This window comes from Lycium ferocissimum, chromosome 3, assembly GCF_029784015.1.
Source record: "Lycium ferocissimum isolate CSIRO_LF1 chromosome 3, AGI_CSIRO_Lferr_CH_V1, whole genome shotgun sequence".
Classification (NCBI taxonomy): domain Eukaryota; kingdom Viridiplantae; phylum Streptophyta; class Magnoliopsida; order Solanales; family Solanaceae; genus Lycium; species Lycium ferocissimum.
In genome coordinates, this window is record NC_081344.1 from 46,316,569 (window position 1) to 46,337,387 (window position 20,819).

Consider the following 20,819-nt stretch of genomic DNA (forward strand, 5'->3'; position numbering starts at 1 on the left):
ATAATATTAACCTATTAAAAAACTACACAAAAAGCACATAAATTATTAGCTAATTTATTACTTGGATAGCTGCACTCCTACATGAATCATCATATATTTTAAGATTATTTTTTTGTGGACAAAAGCTTATAAATAAAATAAATACAAGCAACACATATTTGTTTACCACTTGAAAAATTAGTGACAAAACATCATGCAACGCAAACGAGGAAGTGGGGGTAGGCCTGTGCACAAATCAGTTCAACACGAATTTCCGAACAAATTTGAAGCAATTTGAATAACACAATTCGAATTTGGTGTACGAATTCAATTATAAACTATTATGATTCCCCGATTTGGATACGGTTGGTTATATTTACAAACCGAACCGAACCGACCGACAAACCGAATTGTGTATACTCTAAAAGAGTAATACACTTTATTGCCCAGGCACAAATCCCAATACATCCCCTTCGATATTTTGCTCATTCCTAGTCTTAAACAGTTAAACCTGCGTTTCTCGGCCTAACTCTCTCACTCCCCTTCGCTAGACAGTCTCTCGCAATCTCAAGAATCCTGGAATTCCAGCCGTCTCCGGCGACTTTCATGTGTTGTTGGCTGATGACTGTTGAATTTGTATGCTTGCATAAGTTGTCAAGCTCTTGTTTTGCTATTTATATTCTATTATGCTCATATCATGAAATTTATTTAAAAAATACGTTCTTACGGAACCGTTATCTAGTATTGAACTAAATCAAGAGCAACATAAAAGAGGGACAAGTAGTCAACAACACATGTCATTTTCTTTCAAAAAAAAAAAAAAAGGCAAACTCTAGCAAATTGACAAAAATGACCCTGTGAGGACTACAAAAACTCCTTATTCTTCTTGCTTATATATAGTAGTAATGAACTAAATCAAGGGCAACATAAAAGAGGGATAAGAAGTCAAACAACATACGTCATTTTCTTTTAAAAAAAAAAAAAACAAACAAACAAACTCTAGCAAATTGACAAAAATGACCTTGTAAGGACTACAAAAGCTCCTTATTCTTACTTATATATAGTAGTAAAGTAATATGAAGTTATGAAATACCTTCTTATGTTGCTTTCTTGTGTTTGTTTTGTAGTAGGTGATATATTCCGATTCTTTTTTCCTTTCCAAATGGAACAAACTTTAGTATTGAAAGATGTGTGTACACTCTACCATCCCCAAACCCCAAAAAAAAAAAAAAGCTAACTATAATTATTGTTTTATTCAAAGCCGAAGTTCTATCGGAAACAACCTCTCTACCTCCCAAGGAGTAAGATCTACTCACATTCTACCCTCCCTAGATCCACCTGCGGAATTTCACTGGGTATGTTGTTGTTGTTGTAATATTAACCATAAAAAACCACATTAATTACCTATATATGTTACTCCCTCCGTCCCAAAAAGATTGTCCTCTTTTGACTTGGCACAAAGTTTAAGAAATAAATGAGGACTTTTGAAATGTGTAATCCAAAACAAACCGTAGATATTTGTGTGACTGTAAATCATCTCATAAAGTTAAATTGTTTCTAAATATAGAAAGGGGACAATCTTTTTGAAACAGACAAAAAAGGAAAGGAGGGAGTAGTATTATTTAATAATCATACTGTAAAATAAACACGTGTATTTCTCTTACGAAGAGTTGTGTCCTTCCAGTAAAACAAATAAGTCTTTGAAAAGTTTTTCTCTAACGGCCAACTAGCTTCTTTAAAAATTAGTTACTAACAACAGAACACAACTATTTAGAAAAGACACAAGATAAATCAATATTTTTCAGTTTTTATTTAAATATTATTAAATACAAATATATATTATTAAAAGGGTTCATTGGTCTTTCAACTTTTTGGTTTAGAGTTTCCCACTTTTATTATAGAATAGATAGATATAGCTTATTTTTATTCTACAGGACTTATAAATGTAGTACTAGTCATATTTTTCAGGGAAACAATAGGAAGCTCGCTTGCTTTTCCGGTGGTCAAGGAAGTGCCGGGCCCAGGAAATGAACAAAATTATTTAGTGACTTCTTGAATACCCATACCAGAAAAGAAATAGCTTGCAGCTGACACATATGTTGATGTTTGTGCATCAAAGCATTTCCTACAACCAGCATAACATGGGTTGCAAAAACAAAGACATGAATGGTAATATGCATAGGCAACAATGGTATACTATTTTATAAGAGGATTTTCATTTATACTCAGATCTAGGAACAAATATAGTGCAAGGAAGTACCTTTTCCTAAAAGTTTGTGCCTTTGAAGCTATCCACCGTAGAAGGTATGCATTAATGTAACTGATATTTCGAAACTTGTCTGTCACAATCACGAATGGCTCTACACAAGGCACTGCGAATGTCATAGCTCAATTAAATATGATGAGAAATTCGAATGATTATCCCAACATGAATGGAGACAAGCTGGTGCTGGTCATTGGCATGCTTCGTCAGAAACTTGTGACACCCTCAGATATCTTATTCAAGTTGTCACATGCATTGCCATATTTGTCATTAAGCTAAGAGTAGTGTAAATTGTTTCCGCAAATATAGCTGCCTCAGGAACAAAATTATCAGCTTAAGACCTGCAGCATATCAAAGGTCTCTTTACAGCAAATTAATGTCCAACTTAGCCATCCAGCTTCCGTTATCTTGCATTTTCCTTGTGAGGTTTCACAATTTTTGACATCACAAGCTGCTTGGATAATGACTCAGCAATAAGTTGATGGCCAAACAAGTGAGAATTCTTCAGAATCAAATTTCTAGTTGATGAATCAATAGCATAACCTTGACCAGGCATCCACTTCAGTAACCGGATAAGTAATTCCTTCTTTTCTGGTTTTGCAACGTAGCGTGATATAGCCATATCAAATAATTCCTGAGAAGAGTGTTTCAAGAGATAGGTGATTTAGTATCTTTGACAAGGTATGGTCCTACAAAGTTAAAGTTATGTTTGCCTCGAAATCAAGGGTTCAACATTGACGTGGAAGAGACGCTTCATTTTTACTTCTCTTTTCTTCTTTTCTCTCTTTCATAAAAGGGAGAGGCTAAGAAACAAAGTTGAGCATCGGCGAAATATCAAAAATCATAAAATAAAATTTCCTTTTTCACCTGAATAAGAAAGGAATCGCCAGTCAATAGGAGTTATATGTGGTACCCCGAAAATTTTGAACATATTTGGACTTAGCTGTTACTTTGTTTTATGCAAATTAATTGATATCATGTGTTGGTGGTTGAGTATGATGTTGGAAATGCGATTGGGATTCTGATATGTGTGTTGGCGATGTATAAAATCTAGTTGGAGTGATATAGACATGCTAACGGTGATGATGCCTAAGTTAAACATACCTCACTTCAAAAATGTACATCACTTAATGTAGGAAGAATTTGGTTGTGGTTTCTAAATTGATATTGTAGCCTTAAAGTATAGTTTCCAATGCTTCAGACCGACTGTCATTTGGACTTACCTATAAAAAGTTAGGGCTATTTTACCAACCTCCACGACCGTAAGAAAGTACATGCAATCGCAAAAAGGGATTGCGGAAAAATGATTTATGAACATGATTGTTGTTTGTTTTTAAGCAAATGTATTTGTATGAACAAGGAAAGGGTTATGTTGAAGGTGTGTGAGCCAAGCTATGATTTTCAAAAGATGATTTCAAGTGAACTTATAATGACATGCCAAATCTGAATCTATGTTGAAATGACATAATGCATTCATTATAAAAGAAATATCTTATTATATGATTTTGAGATATTGCATGCATGTTTTTTCAAAGACTTGTCTCACCTTTTGGAGGGAGTCGAAGAGGCTTACTGAGTAACTTTATGTACTCACATCACGTCTTTGTTGTTGGCTATTTTTTTTTCCCCACAGTTGTAGGCACTCAATGTGAAGGTGTATCGAGCTAGGCTCTTCCTCTTCCTATCTCTTGATGAACCCAATGCGAGAGTGTGGTGATATAGACTTCTCTATTCTCTGGATAGCCGGGCTGCATTCGATGTCATGTTATTTTTTTTAGAAGTATTATCCTGTGGGAGTAGAATGTGTATTTTGGGATATGCTTAGAATGTCGTCCCTTGTTGGGACATGTCATGAATATGATAGTTACAAATTAAGCTTTGATTGTTTATCCATATTGATGCTACGGGACCCCGCGGGGGTTATGTTGTCGGGTGGCGGTCACGTGACCCCTGAATTCAGGGCGTGACACTATGTCAACATGTATATAAGGGAGAAACTTGTATGAGATGCTCGCAACAATCCACCTGAAACAGGTTCTTCTCCTTTAATTTTGAACGTCAGCTGCTTGTATAAACCACTTTGGATGCTTTTATATTCCGTTTGACACCAACAAGACATTACCCCGCTTTGCAACGATTCGTGTCTTCTCTTGCTGGACTTTGGCTGCTCCACTTTCTCAGGTTGGCCACCTAGTTTATTGTTGATTTTGAAAGTTTCACGAACCATTACAAGCAAGAGCAAAAGAGAGATGCTTATGATGATGTTAAAAATAATGAAATAGGATTTTCACTTGATGCCTCTTTCGTATTCATCTTACGTAACACTGAGTTAATTTAGACACATGTTATTCCTTTTTAAGTTTTAGTTTAGATTTTAGCCATTTTGGACGGCATTATATGATCTTGTTGGTACTATTTAAGTTGGGAGTCGGTTGGTAGGATGTATTAGAGTAAATAATACATGTATTAGTTTTGCTATTACTAATTCCTTGTTTGGTACACTTTTTCAACCTATGTATAACTAATACACCCTATTTGGTATTATCCGATGTATAACTAAGACAAAACAAACCATGGTCATAGCAATACCAAAATTATTAATACATGCATAAGCACGATTAAAGACAAAATTGCCCTTGAAGTCCCTCAAAGCTAAAGAATGTGGAGGATATTTTTGTAAACGTATACACCACACCAAATAGTCGATAAGATATAATCTCAAAGATAACTAATCCTTCCATTACTAATACACCCTATTCAGCACTGTTCTTATACACCCTACCAAATTCTGCATAAGTAATGCCACGTTTGGTAGCGGGTTAGGAGGTAAGTTATTCATGTATAAAATTAATACGGTATTTAATTGGCGGAATTAGAAACCCGCATAACTAATACATGTACAAGTTATGAGTGAATATATGTACTTCTCTTTTCCATTTTTTCCAGCAACAGCAAAAAGAAATGGTTTCTCTAAAAGACCAAATAAATCTGTTGAAAAATGGTCACTTGGAGCCTCAAAAGCCCAAAAGTTCTCAACTCACTATCCTTCCTCCCATAAGTGCTTTTTTAGCTCAAAGTTATTCCCCTCCCCAGCAAGAATATTCTTTTTCTAGCTTCTCACCTGTCCAAAGAAGGAATAAAATAGCTTTCCAAAACCCGTTTTCTCAAACTGTGGAAGAACCTGAATTTGACATTGCAAAATTAGTTTGGGAAAGATTAGTTTTGGAAAGAAAAGATGCACTTGCAACCCAGAGGCATTGAAGAAAGAAAAGAGAGGTAGGAGAAAGACCAAAAAATGCTAATTATGAGAACTTAATGATTTCTACCCCTTAAGCCCCAAGTCTCTACATGGCTCAATCACAAAGTGATCCTGAAGAAGGGACATGCCAAGGTCCGACACCCAACAAATAGAGGAATATTCCGATGTTTCTGTCCAAGAAGCTTCAACGGAAGATGCTTCTGAGGTAAGTACTGATTCTTCACAGGATTCCTCAGAAAAGAAACTCCCGCCCGTTTTCATGAATCAAGCCACAGAGCCGAAAATTTCCGAAGTGACCGATGAGCCTACATTTTATGCCTTTTTCACTCCACCCCACACAAAAATCATCATAGAAACACAAAAAAATTTGCACAAGGTTGTGACCTTTTCATCACTTTACCCCACCTTAATTTACCATGAAAATCCAAAAAACACCACCATAAGTTGTCCACCCATGTATAGCCATAAATTTCCCAGGTTTCCATGCCATGCAAACACTATTTAGGGGTCCCCTTTGTCATGAAAATAAAGTCATCAATATCTAGCCATAAAATTTCCAAATTTCCATGCCATGCAAACACTATGCAAGGGCCCCTTTGCCATCACAAAATGATGCTGTCCAAATTACCATGGTGACGACCCAAGTGTTCAAGCCGAGGAGAGCCAAATTGAAGCCCGAGAGGATATGGATTGAAGCCCAATATCTGCTCCACAGAAAGAACAAGTCTAGCAGCCCAAATTAGGACTTCTAGAAGCTCTAGTGTGAACATGAGGGGCTGGTTTAATGTGAACGAGATTAGGACTTCTAGAAGCTCTAGTGTGAACATGAGGGGCTGCTCTAACGAAGGAAGCTTTCCTTGTTGTGTTTTCTAGGCTTATTAAAGGCTATTTTGACTTTTATAATGTGTAGTAGCTTTCTAGGCTTCTAGGAGTATGCATTTTGTAGTCTTCTATGTACCTAGAAAACTACATTTCCATTTATTTATTTAAGAAACTTATTTAAAGGTGCTTGTAATTCATTTGAAAGATACCTATCTTTGAATATTGAATATTATTGGAACCTTTTAGTCTTGAATGACTAGTGTTAATTTGGTGGAGTCCAAATTGAACAACTCCCGTTTGATCTAACAGTTTGCAAGAGATGGCTATTCTCTTGAGGATTGTTCAAATAGGATAGGTGCCTTTTGATCCTTTTGGGAGGTGGCTAAGGTAAGTTTCCCTTAGTACTTAGCTCAACAAGAAATTTCCTTACCTGTCCAACTTGGGCGTTTATTACTTGGATCGTATTTGCAATTTATTTACATACTCGAACAAATAGAAATTTGCGGGGTGTAGGATGGGCAGTTGGTCAGATCTAGTATGGATCGTACATGGACGGTAGTTGGAGTCGGCGGCTCTCCCAGGGTTCCCTCATCTGAGATCTCTGGGGAAGAGGATCAAGTTGACCCTTACGTATAATATACGAACAGTTGATTGTTGCCCAATTGTTATTCAATTACTTGCATCATTTGGTATCAGAGCCCAGTATAGAACCAACAAATCTAGTCTTGGGTTTGGTATTCACAAAAAAAAAAAAAAAAAAAAAAAAAAAAAAAAAAAAAGCGGAAAAAAAAATCCAAAATTCGTTTGATTCCTTGTTTTATTGTTGATTCTAGTGTTAGATTCGAGTTCCTTAGAGTTTTTAGGTTCTAAATCTGAAGTTTTGAGTCAATTGAAGTTAGGTTTTCAATTCCCACCATTGTTAGACCTAGAAACTTGAAGACTCAAGGTGGGTCTTATAGAAGAGGTAGAAATTGAGGGTTGAAAAAAGTTGGGTTGATCTCTCCTAGTTAAGAAGGTCAATAATCCAAAAAATTGGGAAGATTTGGAGTTTTTGATCTATTGGTGAATCTGATTTTGGTGTTTGAAGACTTGTGTTCTTGGATGTTCATAAGTTCAAGAAGAAGTTCATGAACTATTGTTTCTAAAGTCTCCAATCGTGCCATTAGTTTAGGTGTCTTGGGTGATCCGTGGTGATATTTGGAAACTAGACATCAAGATGGTCGTTTTGGTATATCATTTGAAATGTTTTGAATACTTGTGTTCTTGAGTGTTCATAAATATTTTGTGAATGTTCATGTGTGTTCTTGATAATTTCATATTTACTACCTTTGTTTGATCTAATTTGGTGATAAGTTAAGCTTTCAAGGTGTTAGGGAGTGTGAGAGCTGTTTTGAAAGTCAAAAGAGCTAGCCAAGAGTTAATTTCCAAGGAGTTGGTGCATTGAACCCCTCCAAAACATGGAGAAGGGGGCTGAACTCATTAAGGGAAGTCAAAAATCAGTTTGGGGTGTGAAAGGGTGTAGAGGCAAACGAATAGTCAAACCATTAATTGACACAAGTTCCCTAGTCAATTCTTGGGAAGACTAAAAGTCACCTTGAGAAAAGAGTGTCCAAGTTCCTAATCACCTCTTGGGAAAACGAGAAGCCAAGTGTGCAAGTCCCTAGTCATCTTTTGGGAAGACGAGAAGCTATCATTGGAACTTGTAGTAATTAAATTCCAAGACAAGTTGGTCAAAGAAGATTAATTAGTGAGACTTAGGGGGCTGCCTAGCACATCTTAAGGGGGGTTGGGAATCTTCTTAATCCTTTCTTTGTGACATAACTTCTAGCTAGTACACATTGAGTAATTACCTACTCAAAGTTTACTAGTTCTTGAGCTATAACTTTTTTTCGTGCTAATTCTTTTCGAGCTTTTCTCGTTTTAACTCGTCGTGAATTGTTTGACTCAAGTGAGCCACAATTAAAAGAGTCATCCGACTATAGAGTCCTATAATCTTACTCTAATCCCGAAGAGGTAGCATCTTTTGTATAATTTGGAAGATTGAATAGGAGTTGGTCAATTCCGAGAAAGCCAAATACTACAAGACGGAGTGAACCAAACCTATTGTATCATTGAGTGAACCGAACGACACCCAGATAAAGTAAGGGAGTGAGTAAGATGATTTCTAACTCATAACCTTTTCTTTGAGCTTTGTTATGCAGGTACAATAGCCCAAGGTGCAATGAGAACTAAGCCCGTTCAATCGGAAGTAAGAACTAGATGGCATACACAAAGGAGAGGACCACTATTTCCAAGAAAAGGAGAGAGATTGCCTAATCCAAGGTTTCAAAAATTGAAGGTGAATGTTTGTGGGTATAATGGCTTTGATCTAGAGCTTGACGATTTGTGTGACCCCACATTCATTTCTCCTTATGCGGCTGATTGGTTGAATTTGACATGGGTTAAAAAGAGATATCCATATGAATATTATGGGTATCAAGTTAAGTGGATGGTCAAGGTGGTAATATCTTATGGAGATTATCTTGAAACGGTCCGATGTGATGTGTTTCCCCTAAAAATAAGTCACTTATGCTTTGGACAGCCCTGGTTTTAAAAACACGACGTTCCAAATGTACGAGATTGGATAAGGTATGTCATGGACGAGGAAGGATGGCCTCTCTTTCCATTCCCACTTCCGAAAGAAAATCCCAATAGTGCATATTTCTCTTCTATGCCTATAAGGGGGTGTAATGCCATGCAAAATAGGAGGTCTGGATTGACTAGAGTGAGTGGGCTGCCACAAAAGAAACAAGAGAATGGAATTGAAAAGAACATGAGAGAAAGAAAGAAGAAAAGAAAAATAATGAGGGAGATGAAGTTCTTCACTCTAACACTCACAATGTTTCTTTTTCCTCTAGTTGTTTGAATTTTTTTGTAGGTGCCATTGGAAACAATCTTGAGAATGAGCCTCATACAATGGAAACTCATGAAAAGGATGCAACAATTCTGGAAGAGCAGAATTGTCCAAAAGAGGGACTTGAAGGTAAAGAAGATCAATCTTGAGAGCCTAAAGGTAAGTTGGCTAAACTCACTGCTTTAGATGCTAATGTTGAGCATGTTGATTGTGTGAGTATGAGTAAGGAATTATCTTGTGTAAGCTTAAAATCTTCTTTGTCTTGTGATGATAAGTTGAATGAATCTTGTGGAGATACACTAGTTGTTCTCGGTTATGATCCTGAAACTGAAAGTACTTGTGAGTTTGATGTGATGAAAACTAGTGTTGACACTTGTGATGAGAGTCTTAATGCAAAAGACACAACTTCTATGGTTGAAAAGAGTGAAAACAAGTTGATTGATTTTAATGTCTTGTCTTTAGAAAGCAATCTTGAACCTTTTGTGTGTGTGAGTAATATTCCATTATTAGTTGATGATTATTCTAGATATGATGGAATTGTTGGCCATAAATGTGATTGTTTGGAATTAGGCACACCACCCATGTCTGATAGGGAAGAAAGCACTTCATCTTTGAGTCTTTCTAATGTTGAATCTGCGCATGATAATGAAATTGACTTGAATGATGAGTTTGAACATGTGGACTTCAATAATGATGTGAACTCGAGCAACCTTTCTTGTGAAAATATTTTTACTTGGAGATGCTTGTTTGTTTAATGATGAGTTTGAGTTTCTTAATACTCTTTCTTGTGATGGAATTAACTCCTTGTTGGATAGTTCACTTGATAGAGGACTTTGTCTTGGAAAGAAAAGTGTGGGAAGTTGCTTAAGTAATAAATCTTCTTTGTGTGGTCCAAATCGTGATCTTGTGCTTAATAGTATTCATGATTGTGAAAGTGAACTTACTGATGATGAAGTGACCTTAAGTAGCACTTTTCTTTACTATTTGTTTGCGTATGATGAGGGTCATGATTGTTTTAGGAGCTTTTGTGATGTTGAGGACTTAAAGTGTGACTTTGAGTTTGCTAGACATATAGGAAGTGATCTTGAAGAGGATTGGGAAAGTAGTGCAGAATTCTTTAATAGTAAAGAAGAATTTGAGGATAAGTTCTCACTAGGAGTAGAATTTGAGTTGAAATCTCTAGGTGTGAATAAGCTTGAAGCGGAAAAGGAAAGTAGAATGGTGGATGCTAGTTCACTAGTCTATTACTTTACTTATTGTGATCCTTACATGGATCACTCACTTGAGATAGGCTATACCAAGTTCCTTAGCTTGAAATGTGGAAGTAATGCATTTGAATCTTGGGATAGTAGTCATGATCTAAGAGGTAAAATTCTTCCTTTTGATAAGTTTGATTGCTTATTTGACTTTTGTGTGAGTTCTTGTCAAAGGAAAAGACGAGAGAGGTATGAGAAATCTGGTCATACACATGGTTTGATCCCTTTGATGTTTCTAAGATCGATGATGGCACTTATTCTTACCTCATGATTCATGCTTCTCTGGAGTACTCTTGTAGTAATTGGATACATCATTGTCACTCTTGTTTGTTGTTACTATTCGAGTTACTAGTTGATATGCGAGAGACATATGCTAAGCTTAATGTGTTGACCATTTTTGTTTTTGACCCCGGAATTGATCACAAGGTTTATAACTTGTTGGAATTGATGACTTTGGGGTGGGCTGGTACATTACTTCGGTATTGGAACTTGAGTTATTCTACTTGTTTTGTACTTAGCCTTGGAAAGAATTTTGGTGTATTTTAAGGTGAATCAGGTGGAGAGCCATTGGAAAGATCCTGCCTGGACATCATTGTGGTATGCGACCACGACTTGCAAACTCCATGAAGACGTTTTCTTGGCTCATGCTTCTTCTTGGGCTTTCTAAATCCATGACGGTAATCTCTATTATCTTTGGTCAGTTTTGTAGCACTCTTATTTTATATCGTGATTATTCACTCATGTTGCTACTTAATTATTACCCGATTGAGACTTGGAAGCTACACATACAAATTCTCGTCCATGTTTTGCAAGGATCAAATTTGAGAACAAATTCTTTTCAAGAGGGGGAGAATGATGTAGTCCATATAGCCATGATGTCCAAGTATGCCATAATGATGTGGTTGAGGTTGATGCTGCGGTCGAGGTTGATATTAATGTTGTAATTTCGAGGACGAAATTCTTCCAAGAAAGGGAGGATGATGCAATCCAAATTACCATGGTGACGACCCAAGTGTTCAAGCTGAGGAGACCCAAATTGAAGCCCTAGAGGAGGTGGATTGAAGCCCAATATCTGCCCCACAGAAAGAACAAGTCTAGCAAGCTCTAGTGTGAACATGAGGAGCTGGTCTAATGTGAACAAGAAAGCTTCCCTTTTTGTGTTTTCTAGGCTTATTAAAGGCTATTTTGACTTTCATAATGTGTAGTAGCTTTCGAGGCTTCTAGGAGTATGCATTTTGTAGTCTTCTATGCACCTAGAAGACTACACTTCCATTTATTTCTTTTGACTAGTATATTTTAAGAGCCTCATTTAAAGGTGCTTGTAATTCATTTGAAAGATACCTATCTTTGAATATTGAATATTATTGAAACCCTTTAGTCTTGAATGACTACTGTTAATTTGGTGGAGTCCAAATTGAACAACTCCCGTTTGATCTAACAGTTTGCAAGAGATGACTATTCTCTTGAGGATTGTTCGAATAGGATAGGTGCCTTTTGATCCTTTTGGGAGGTGGCTAAGGTAAGCTTCCCTTAGTTGTTGCCCAATTGTTATTCAAATTGTGTCTTCTTTCTATCTTTGTTATTTTCCTTGCATCACAAAACCTTTACCAAAACCCAAAGCCATGCAAGATACTATTCCCTTTTTCTCTAGTTCATCATCATGCACTATGCTTTGTCTATTAGCCTTTTAAATGGCTTACAATGTAAAACTTTTGTTTTGTTGTATTTACTTTCTTGTTTAAATGTGACACTTGTACTATGTGTTGTAAATAGGTGTAGTACATGTACTAGCTTTTCCACTCACATAAATAGGAGCCTTGTATGTAACTGGAAGACATCCAATTTCCAATTTAGCTCTCTCTCTTGTAAAAATATTTGTGCAATAAAAGATGTCTTCTTCTAGCTAAGTCTCTTATAGTTTCTTCCTTCAAATGGTGGGGGATATGGCTGGTTTAGTATTGAGAGTAGTCTTAAAATAATTTAGTAGGTGAGAAAAATTATTATAGTAGTAGAGGAAACATATCTTAGTAGTTGCATTGCATTATGAGTGCAAAATACTTTAGTAGTTGTGTTGCGTTGTCAGTGTAAAATTATTTCGGTAGTTGTATTGTGTTGTTAGTGCAAGGGTTTTCCGAGTTTCGCTGTCGACGGCAATTTGTGGCGAGGGACGCCTTTGTGAGCCTCCAACACCCACCTTGTAGGAAGACGTTTATGCGAAGCAATTCGATCTCTACCAAAGTAAGTTTGCGCGAGCAATTCGATCTCTACGAAGGTACTTTTGCACTGGTAATTCAATTCTCTACCAAGGTACTTTTCGTTTGCTAGTATTTTAGTTCTATCTCTGCTGAGTCTTTTACCGTCTCTGTGAGTCCCGGTACCCCTCCCAACCCCTGTTATTATGCAGGATAGACGGTGAAATAACTAAACCCTGAATAAATAATCCCTGCATAAGATAATACATAAATTCATAAATTCCCTCATAATTAATCCCTGTATTTCTAATGCCTTCCCTTATTGTCTTAATCAATATAGAGATGCTGACATATTCAATCTGTTGTTAACAAAGGTGGAATCGCTGAATTTGACGAGTATATTCTGTGTCTTATGTTTGATAGTAATTTATATTTGAATTTGACGAGTAAGTTCTGTGTCTTATGTTTGCTAGTTATTATTTGGTTCTCGGTCTTATGTTAGATGGTTATTAATATTTTATGGTAGATTTAGGAAACATATCGAAAATAAATTTCTCATGTTTGTGTTGTTCACCCTAATTTTTAAACTTACCCATATCTTTGCAGCATGCTCGGCTATAACGATTTTCCCATATATAGAAAAATACAATCTCCATACTGATGGCCCATTGACATGTTTGCTTTAATACATCCTTTTCTCATTTCAAGACAAAATTGATTTCATCTTTATTTGGTTCTTTTATTTCAGTTTCTACACTTCTAGAAATAAAGTGTGGTGACCTCCTCTCATGACGATAACTTATGAGAGAAGACATATGCAACCTTCTTATCCCAACGAACTTAGGTTATGCCAACTAAGATATGTTCCATGATTCATATTAGAACGTCAGAAGCGAGTGCAGGAAAAAAAAAAAAAAAAAAAAAAAAAGACCAAACTTAGTACGGTAATATCAATGGGCGCACTCAGTCTAAAACAGATAAACAGTTAATCGATCTTGTCGGTTGTCTCCAGAAAAGTTGGATGACCTTATCATCACATCATTAATTAAGTCCAAGTTCCCTGATATTTTAGAGGACGACGCTTATCTAGTACAATAATCATAGAGGAGAATTGAAACTAATTATTACCTGATCAATCTTGTGGCCAGAGCTGTGCATGGCCTTCATCACATCATTGATTAGGTTTACATTGCCAGATCTCAAGAAGTTGACAGCAAATTTTTTGATAGCCGGTTGGGAGATGAATCCTGCATTGTCCTGTATAGCTAGTGATTAGATTAGGATTTTTCATAAGAAACAGCAAAACACATTGAAAATTGCAAGGAAAAGAAGGTATGGAGTACCTTGACTACCACATAAGCATCTTTGAGGAGGCGCCCAGCAATCAAAATGTGCAAAATATTCTCATGAAGGACTTTGGATATGGTTCTTTTGCTATATCTCAACATGTTGTATACAGAAAATGCTTCTGAATATGCACCTGTCTTACCAAGATGATAAATTAAAGAGGAACAAAGTCCCTGAAAAAGGAAGAAATTAGACAAAGAGTGAGAACTATGGACAACATTTACTTCATCTTTTTCAATATAATCAACAATGTATAGCGTAACAACTAGCACCCCATGCAAATTTTTCAGGCATCATCATAGATTCAACAATGCCGTGAGAAAGCTAACGTGAAACTTAAAGCACAAATGGGGTCGAGAATATAAATAACAGAGCAACCTGGAACTTTTTTAGCTTTTCCAAGGTAGAAGAAGAAAGAATACTTTAAACGGAGAAATAGGAACTCAATTATTCTATTCAAACGGGAAAAAAGACAAATAATTCTACCCGCTATCCAGCGATTTTATGTTAGTTGTGCAGTAGTGCAGAATAAAGGGGAACACCTAACAAAAACAAAGGCAGAACGTCAGCAATTCTGGGTCACCAAAATAGAGGACTTGAGACTGTTGCTATTAAAAAAAAAAACAAGACACAAAAAGAACTTCTGATGCCATGTATTCTTTGCAGAGTGCGTAACAAAATCTATTCCAATTCAAGCTGCTATTGGTTACTCCGCCGCTACTATTTTTCCTGCTGGATGATTGACGTAACCCTGACGCGTTGCAGTTTAGTTCATTTCTATAATTAGATATCTCATTGAGCAACCCCGTATGCGTTCACTTTTGAGTAACAGCAACCATAAAAACAAAAGAACTTTTGATGCCATGTATTCTCTGTGGAGTGCAAAATCAAATTTATTCCAATTCAAGCTACTACAGGTTACTCTGTCACAACTATTGCGTCTGCTTGATGGTTACCTAACCCTGATGTACTGCATTTTAGTTCATTCTATGATTTGATGTCTCATTGAGCAACCCCATATGTGTTCACTTTTGACTCACATCAACCCACACAGGCAAGCATCTGAGTTGAGCATATTTCTTTCTAAAATACTGGGCCACAAACCCAGGTAACACACAGTAGTTTAGGAGGTTATCTTAATCTGGTGAGAATGCTGGTCTGGGGTCTCTAGAATGTTAAACCGTGCACAGAAGACCAATAACAGTTAACCCTGCTACTAGTGCCACTTTCATTTCTTTTATTGATCAAAAAATAGTGAGAGTTCTTAACTTCTGCTTACCTCCTCTGGCTGGTGACCTTTTCTATGCATGTCCTCCATGGTACGATAGGCAAGCAAATATAGTTTCTCCTTGGAGAAATATCTTATAAGAATATTAAAGGTATTCCAATCAGGACTAATTGCAGAGTCATCCATCTTCTTCATCATGCTCATTACATTCTCCATTTCTCCTGCTCTGCAGTAGGCAGAGAGCATCGCATTCAAGATAACTATATCATATTTGTCATATTTTTCTTCAAATTCAAAAGCTAATTTCTTTGCATCTTCGAGAAGCCCACTGCGGCAGAATGCTGAAATCATAATGCTATAGGAGTAGCCATCTGATCATATAAACCAAAAGAACAAATCAAATTAATATATATTACAAGCAAAATAACACGGAGCATAAAACTCTACGCCATGCGCAGGAACCCCTCAAATATAGTGAGGCAACAAGGAAAGGAAGACCACATCGAGTTGGTAATCTTAGGTTACAACTTTCAACCATCCCTTGGAAAAACTAAATTGATACAACACCATAACCAGTATATTCCCACAAGTGAGGTCTGGGGAGGTGGATGTATGCAGTCCTAACTCCTACCGTTGTGGGGTAGAGAGGTTGTTTCCAATAGATCCTCGGCTCAAGAAAATCGTTTTTCAGAAAATGGTTTGAAAGAAATGCAAGAGCAAAAGGAAGAAAAGTATTGACTGTACAAATATTAAAGATAACCAAAGTAAAAGAAACAACAGTGGTAATAAAATTGAAGCACAAGATGATGCTAGCATAATAGTAATAATACTGGTAAGGGAACAGATAGATGCTCCAGACTAGAATCTGCCCTACCACTGTGAAGAGAGAAAACTATGTACTACTACCTACTGATAGTAAAGGCAAATTAAGAAGAAGAAGCAGCACTAGTAGACACCCATTGTTTGAAAGCATAGAGAATCCGTGCAGCCGCAGCACATGAAATATCGCAAAGTAATTAGACCAGCTTCAACATATCAAGGAGTATGAAAATAATGTGCTCAAACCAGCAAAAGTATATCTTGGCTGAATAGACACATAAAGCAAAAGGCACCAAGTATATTCCGATCTGATCTGAGAAACATTGAATAATTGAAGAGCTAAAGAACACATATTCATTCATTCATTTCACTACTACCTCTCACATTTTTTATTAGAAATTTAAGAATGACCAATGGCCAGTCCATGGTATGAAAGATATATACCAGTTTTCACCTGTTTTCCCATCATCTCATCAAATACCGATTTTGCTTCAAGAAGATGTCCAGACTTTGCCAGGCCATCCATTAGGAGACAAAATGGAATCTGTAAGTAGCATTTTGTAAGCCACAGAACATTAAAATGGTACAACATGAATTAAAGTAAGAGCAAACAATCTGTAAGTGAAGAACTTCAGGTATACCACTTTCAGTAGATCAGTGACAAAAATCAGAAGCACTTTCTCAACATTAGGAGCCATAAAGTAGGCAAGAAATCAGGAAAACATTCGGATCAAAAGATTTTTAACTTCAGAGCAATAAAAATGCTATTATAATGCCATTACTTCAGGAAAATAAAACCAAGCACTATTCTGGTTTTAGGTGTAGAATTTGAGAAAGAAGAAAAGACTTCTTTGTATTTAAGTATGTCTTTACATCCCATCTGAAACAGTAAGAAAATCAATTTTTTTTATAATTGTGATGTCTGGCTTGCGCGCACCTCGGCTAATTCCACGGGATACCTGCCACCTCTCACCGGTATTACCAGGTAACTTTGTCCACCAAGGCTAGGATAGATGGGACGAAATCACCTAGTGTTGTTGACCGCCGCTGGGATTTGATCCTAGGACCTCATGGTACTCAAACCAGGAAAGACAATTAATTATATTCCTATAATTATGCTTTGGAAAGGAAAAATAAAATCTCCTAAAATCATGCTAATCAATTAACACAATCAACACTCCACTTCAAGTTGGAGAAAAGATGTCTCGCATGCCCAACTTGCAAACAAAAGTATGGTAAGTCCTTTTGTTGATGGCCGCTTGTAAGAACATTTGATAGCTGTTTTTCTGACAGTACATGAAGCAAACTCAAGGTAACACTAGTAACTTTCTCTATGATGAAGTGATGATCAATTTCAATATGTTTTGATCGGTCATATTGAACAGGGATTCTGAGTTATACTGATTGCAACTTTGTCGTCGCAGTATAAGGAAAGTTTTCCTTTTTCAGACAATCTCAACTCTTCTAGCAACCTCAATCCCTAAGAGATACTGCAACTTCCTTAGATTTTTTATCTCAAATTCTTGTGCTAACAGCTTCTTCAATCGGATCATCTCATCTTTATCATCTTCTGTCATTACTATGTCATCAACATAAACAATGAGAAGAGTGAGTTTACCAATTTTGATGTCTTATGAAGAGGGACCAAGACAGAATACTTGGAGTGCAAGTTCAGCGACGTAGCGCATAAGGCTAGCTTGGAGGTGAGGCTCAATACCAGGCCATCACAAAGAGAGGAAGTTTCAAGTACCTTAGATCTAATATCCAAGGAACTTGGGAGATTGACGAAGATGTTACACATCATATTGGTGCAGGGTGGATGAAATGAAGGCTCACATATGGAGTCTTGTGTGATAAGGTGTCACCTAAACTTAAAGGCAAGTTCTACAGAGTGATGGTTAGACCAACTATGTTGTATGGGGCGGAGTGTTGGCCAGTCAAGAATTCTCACGTCTAGAAGGTGAAGGTGGCGGAAATGAGGATGTTGTGATGGATGTGTGGGCATACAAGGAGAGATAGGATTAGGAATGAAGATATTCGAGACAAGGTGGGGTGGCCTCAGTGGAGGACAAGATAAGAGAAGCGAGGCTTAGATGGTTTGGGCATGCAAAGAGGAGATGCACAGGTGCCCCAGTGTGGAGGTGTGAGAGGTTGGCTATGGATGGTTTCAAGAGAGGTTGAGAAAGGCCGAAGAAGTATTGGGGAGAGGTGATTAGACAGGACATGACGCAGCTCCAGCTCACCGAGGACATGACCATAGATAGGGGATTATGGAGGACAGGATTAGGGTAGTAGGTAGTTGAGCGCTGTCGTAGTACTACTCTTATAGTTTCTTGTCCTTTGATTTATGTTATTTCTTGTTCCGAATTGCTTTTGTTATTTGTTGCTTTTCTTTGAGCCGATGGTCTATCGGAAACAGCATCTCTACCTCCCAGGGTTGGGGTAAGGTCTGCGTACACTGGGTATGTTCTTGTTGTTGTTGATGATGTCTTATGAAGAGGGTGCGATCAACATTGCTTTGTCGGTAACCGAAAGAGGCCATTACTTTGGACTTTGGAGAAGATCAAACCAAGCTCTAAGGGATTGCTTCAGTCTATACAAAGCTTTCTTCAATCTACACACCTTTTCTTAACTTGTTCAGTCTCAATCCATGAGGGATCTCCATATACACCTCTTCTTTTAAATCTCCACGAAGAAATGCATTTTCCATACCTAACTGTTGTAGGTCTGAATCAAGATTAACTACACAAGACAGAATAATTCTTTTTTTAGACATATTTGTACGTATATTTATGTAAAGACTACACAAAACTGTGTAGTCCCCCTTAAATACAGATTACAAAAGTATAAGCATCTGATCCTGTGTCATCTCACAAGGATTCTAATACATCAAATATTGATTTGTGATCTTCTAAACTTATTCCTTTACACCAAAAGTAGAACAGCCCTAAGCACTTCATTTTAATCTTCTGGAAATGGTTTGGATTTATGTTCAAAACATCTTTGATTTCTCTCTTCTCAAACTGTCCACCAAATGCAAGCTGGAATAATCTTCCGTCTCATTTTCTGAATTGCATTACTGTCTTCTCTGTTCCAGCATGCTAGCACATCAACTCTCTCACTTGGCATGGTCCAGAGAATCGCTCTGAAATACAGGAACATCCTCCATAGTTGTTCAGTCAGTTTACGGTGGAAGAACAGATGATTAATTGTCTCGGCTTTCTCACCACATAGAAAACAACGGGAACATAGATGATGACCTCTCTTACGAAGATTGTCCTGTTTGAGTAATTCTCCTCTAGCTAGTAGCCAAGTAAAACAAGATACTTATAGGGAATTTTGACTTTCCATATCATCTTCCAAGGACAACACCCAATCTGATTGTTGAAATGGATGAATTCCTTGTAGGCTGATCTGACTGAGAATTTCCTTGAGTATTTCCTTGCCACTTGATGCTATCCTCAGAAGTTGTGATTCCTGTGAATGGCTCCAGAGTTTTGAGGAACTATGTCAGCCTATCCATTTCCCAATAATTGAAGCATCTTCTAAAGATCAAATTCCATCCTTGGCTGCTCCATACCTCCCCAATTGTTGCCTGTTGTTGCTGAGATAAAATATGAAGATCTAGAAAGAGTTGTGTAAGACCTCGTGCATTCGGGCTAGAGTTCGACCCGTAAGAAGGGGTTATAATGGAACCAATATGAGGAGTATAGGAAGTGTATGGAAAACTAATCAAGTCATAAGAAGAGTCTTTGGGCAAAGCAAAGTCGGAAGCCACTCTACGGAGCATGTTTTCAAGTGAGTTTGCAGAAGGGCTTACTTTAAGCGACCATAACCCCTTTATTAATTGGGAATTTGGGAAAACTTCCTTGATGAAAGTTGTAGCCCTTTGAATACCTTTCCAACGGTATATTATGGAGGTCAAACGAACATTTGTACAAAAAGTTATGGCCGTTTTACTTCAGGGCCGCAGAGCAGTCCGCTGGACACGCATCTGCGATGCAGATTACGAAATGCGACGCAGATGGCCATCTGCGACACATTTTCCAACGCATTTGGGCAAAAATTTCCGTCCCGAAGTTCCCAGCATTATGTTTGGTTACGCCTTGGCATCTGCGGCCGCAGAAGGCCATCTGCGATGCAGATGCCAGCGTAGACGCCCCCAAAAGTCACTTAAAGTCGCGTTTTCCGAATTTTTATTCCATTTTTCAGTCCTCCAAAACCCTAGCACGACTTTTCTCTCCTCTCCTCATCCTCCCACATCAAGGTAAATCTCTCCCATGTATTCCTAAGTAATTCTAACACGTATACATGGATTCTTAACAAGATTCTACGCTATAATCTTAGGGTTTTCAACAAGAACTCTTCTCAAGGTTTCAAGTTCAGATTGTTGGGTTTTCTCTTCAAAAGTTCAGACCTTTTCTTCAAGTTTTGAAGCGATTAAGGTATGTAGGGTTGCTATCTACGTGTGGGAACATCATTGTTCTTCCCCATGCCACGTTCTTACATGATTATAGAAGTTCACCCAAAACTAGGGTTCTACACTAAGTTACTCGGACTCTCCTAAAATATCGTCGGGTGCATGTCGGATCCTTCAAAAGTAGTGTATTTTTTAAGGATCCAACACGGGTGCGGCAAAACTTTCGAAGAGTCCGAGTAACTTAAGTTCTACATGTACCATGATATACCATGTTTGTATCAATAATTCGTTATTGTGTTCTTGATATTCCATTTTGGTTATGGAGAATCTGTCCATAATCC

At 37.3% G+C, this 20,819-nt stretch overlaps 1 protein-coding gene across 5 annotated transcripts in view; it reads right to left on the reverse strand.

Annotated features, from left to right (window-relative positions):
- Nucleotides 1–2,173: 2,173 nt before the first annotated feature.
- LOC132050251 (pentatricopeptide repeat-containing protein At1g10910, chloroplastic) overlaps nt 2,174–20,819 on the reverse strand; it is a 34,299-nt gene continuing 15,653 nt past the window's right edge. The window contains exons 6-13 of one of the 5 annotated variants that reach the window (XR_009413306.1): nt 16,503–16,602; nt 15,291–15,610; nt 14,008–14,184; nt 13,793–13,921; nt 5,364–5,423; nt 4,241–4,432; nt 3,789–3,990; nt 2,740–2,876 (exon numbers count right to left, since the gene is read on the reverse strand). Coding sequence is in view for 2 of the 5 variants with exons in the window: in XM_059441409.1 (XP_059297392.1) it covers nt 2,646–2,876; nt 5,364–5,423; nt 13,793–13,921; nt 14,008–14,184; nt 15,291–15,610; nt 16,503–16,602 (1,017 nt within the window). In the remaining 3 variants the exon portion in view is untranslated. Of the gene's footprint in view, nt 2,877–3,788; nt 3,991–4,240; nt 4,433–5,363; nt 5,424–13,792; nt 13,922–14,007; nt 14,185–15,290; nt 15,611–16,502; nt 16,603–20,819 lie in introns of all 5 variants that reach the window. The other 4 variants (XR_009413308.1, XR_009413307.1, XM_059441409.1 and 1 more) reach the window with 4 other exon arrangements.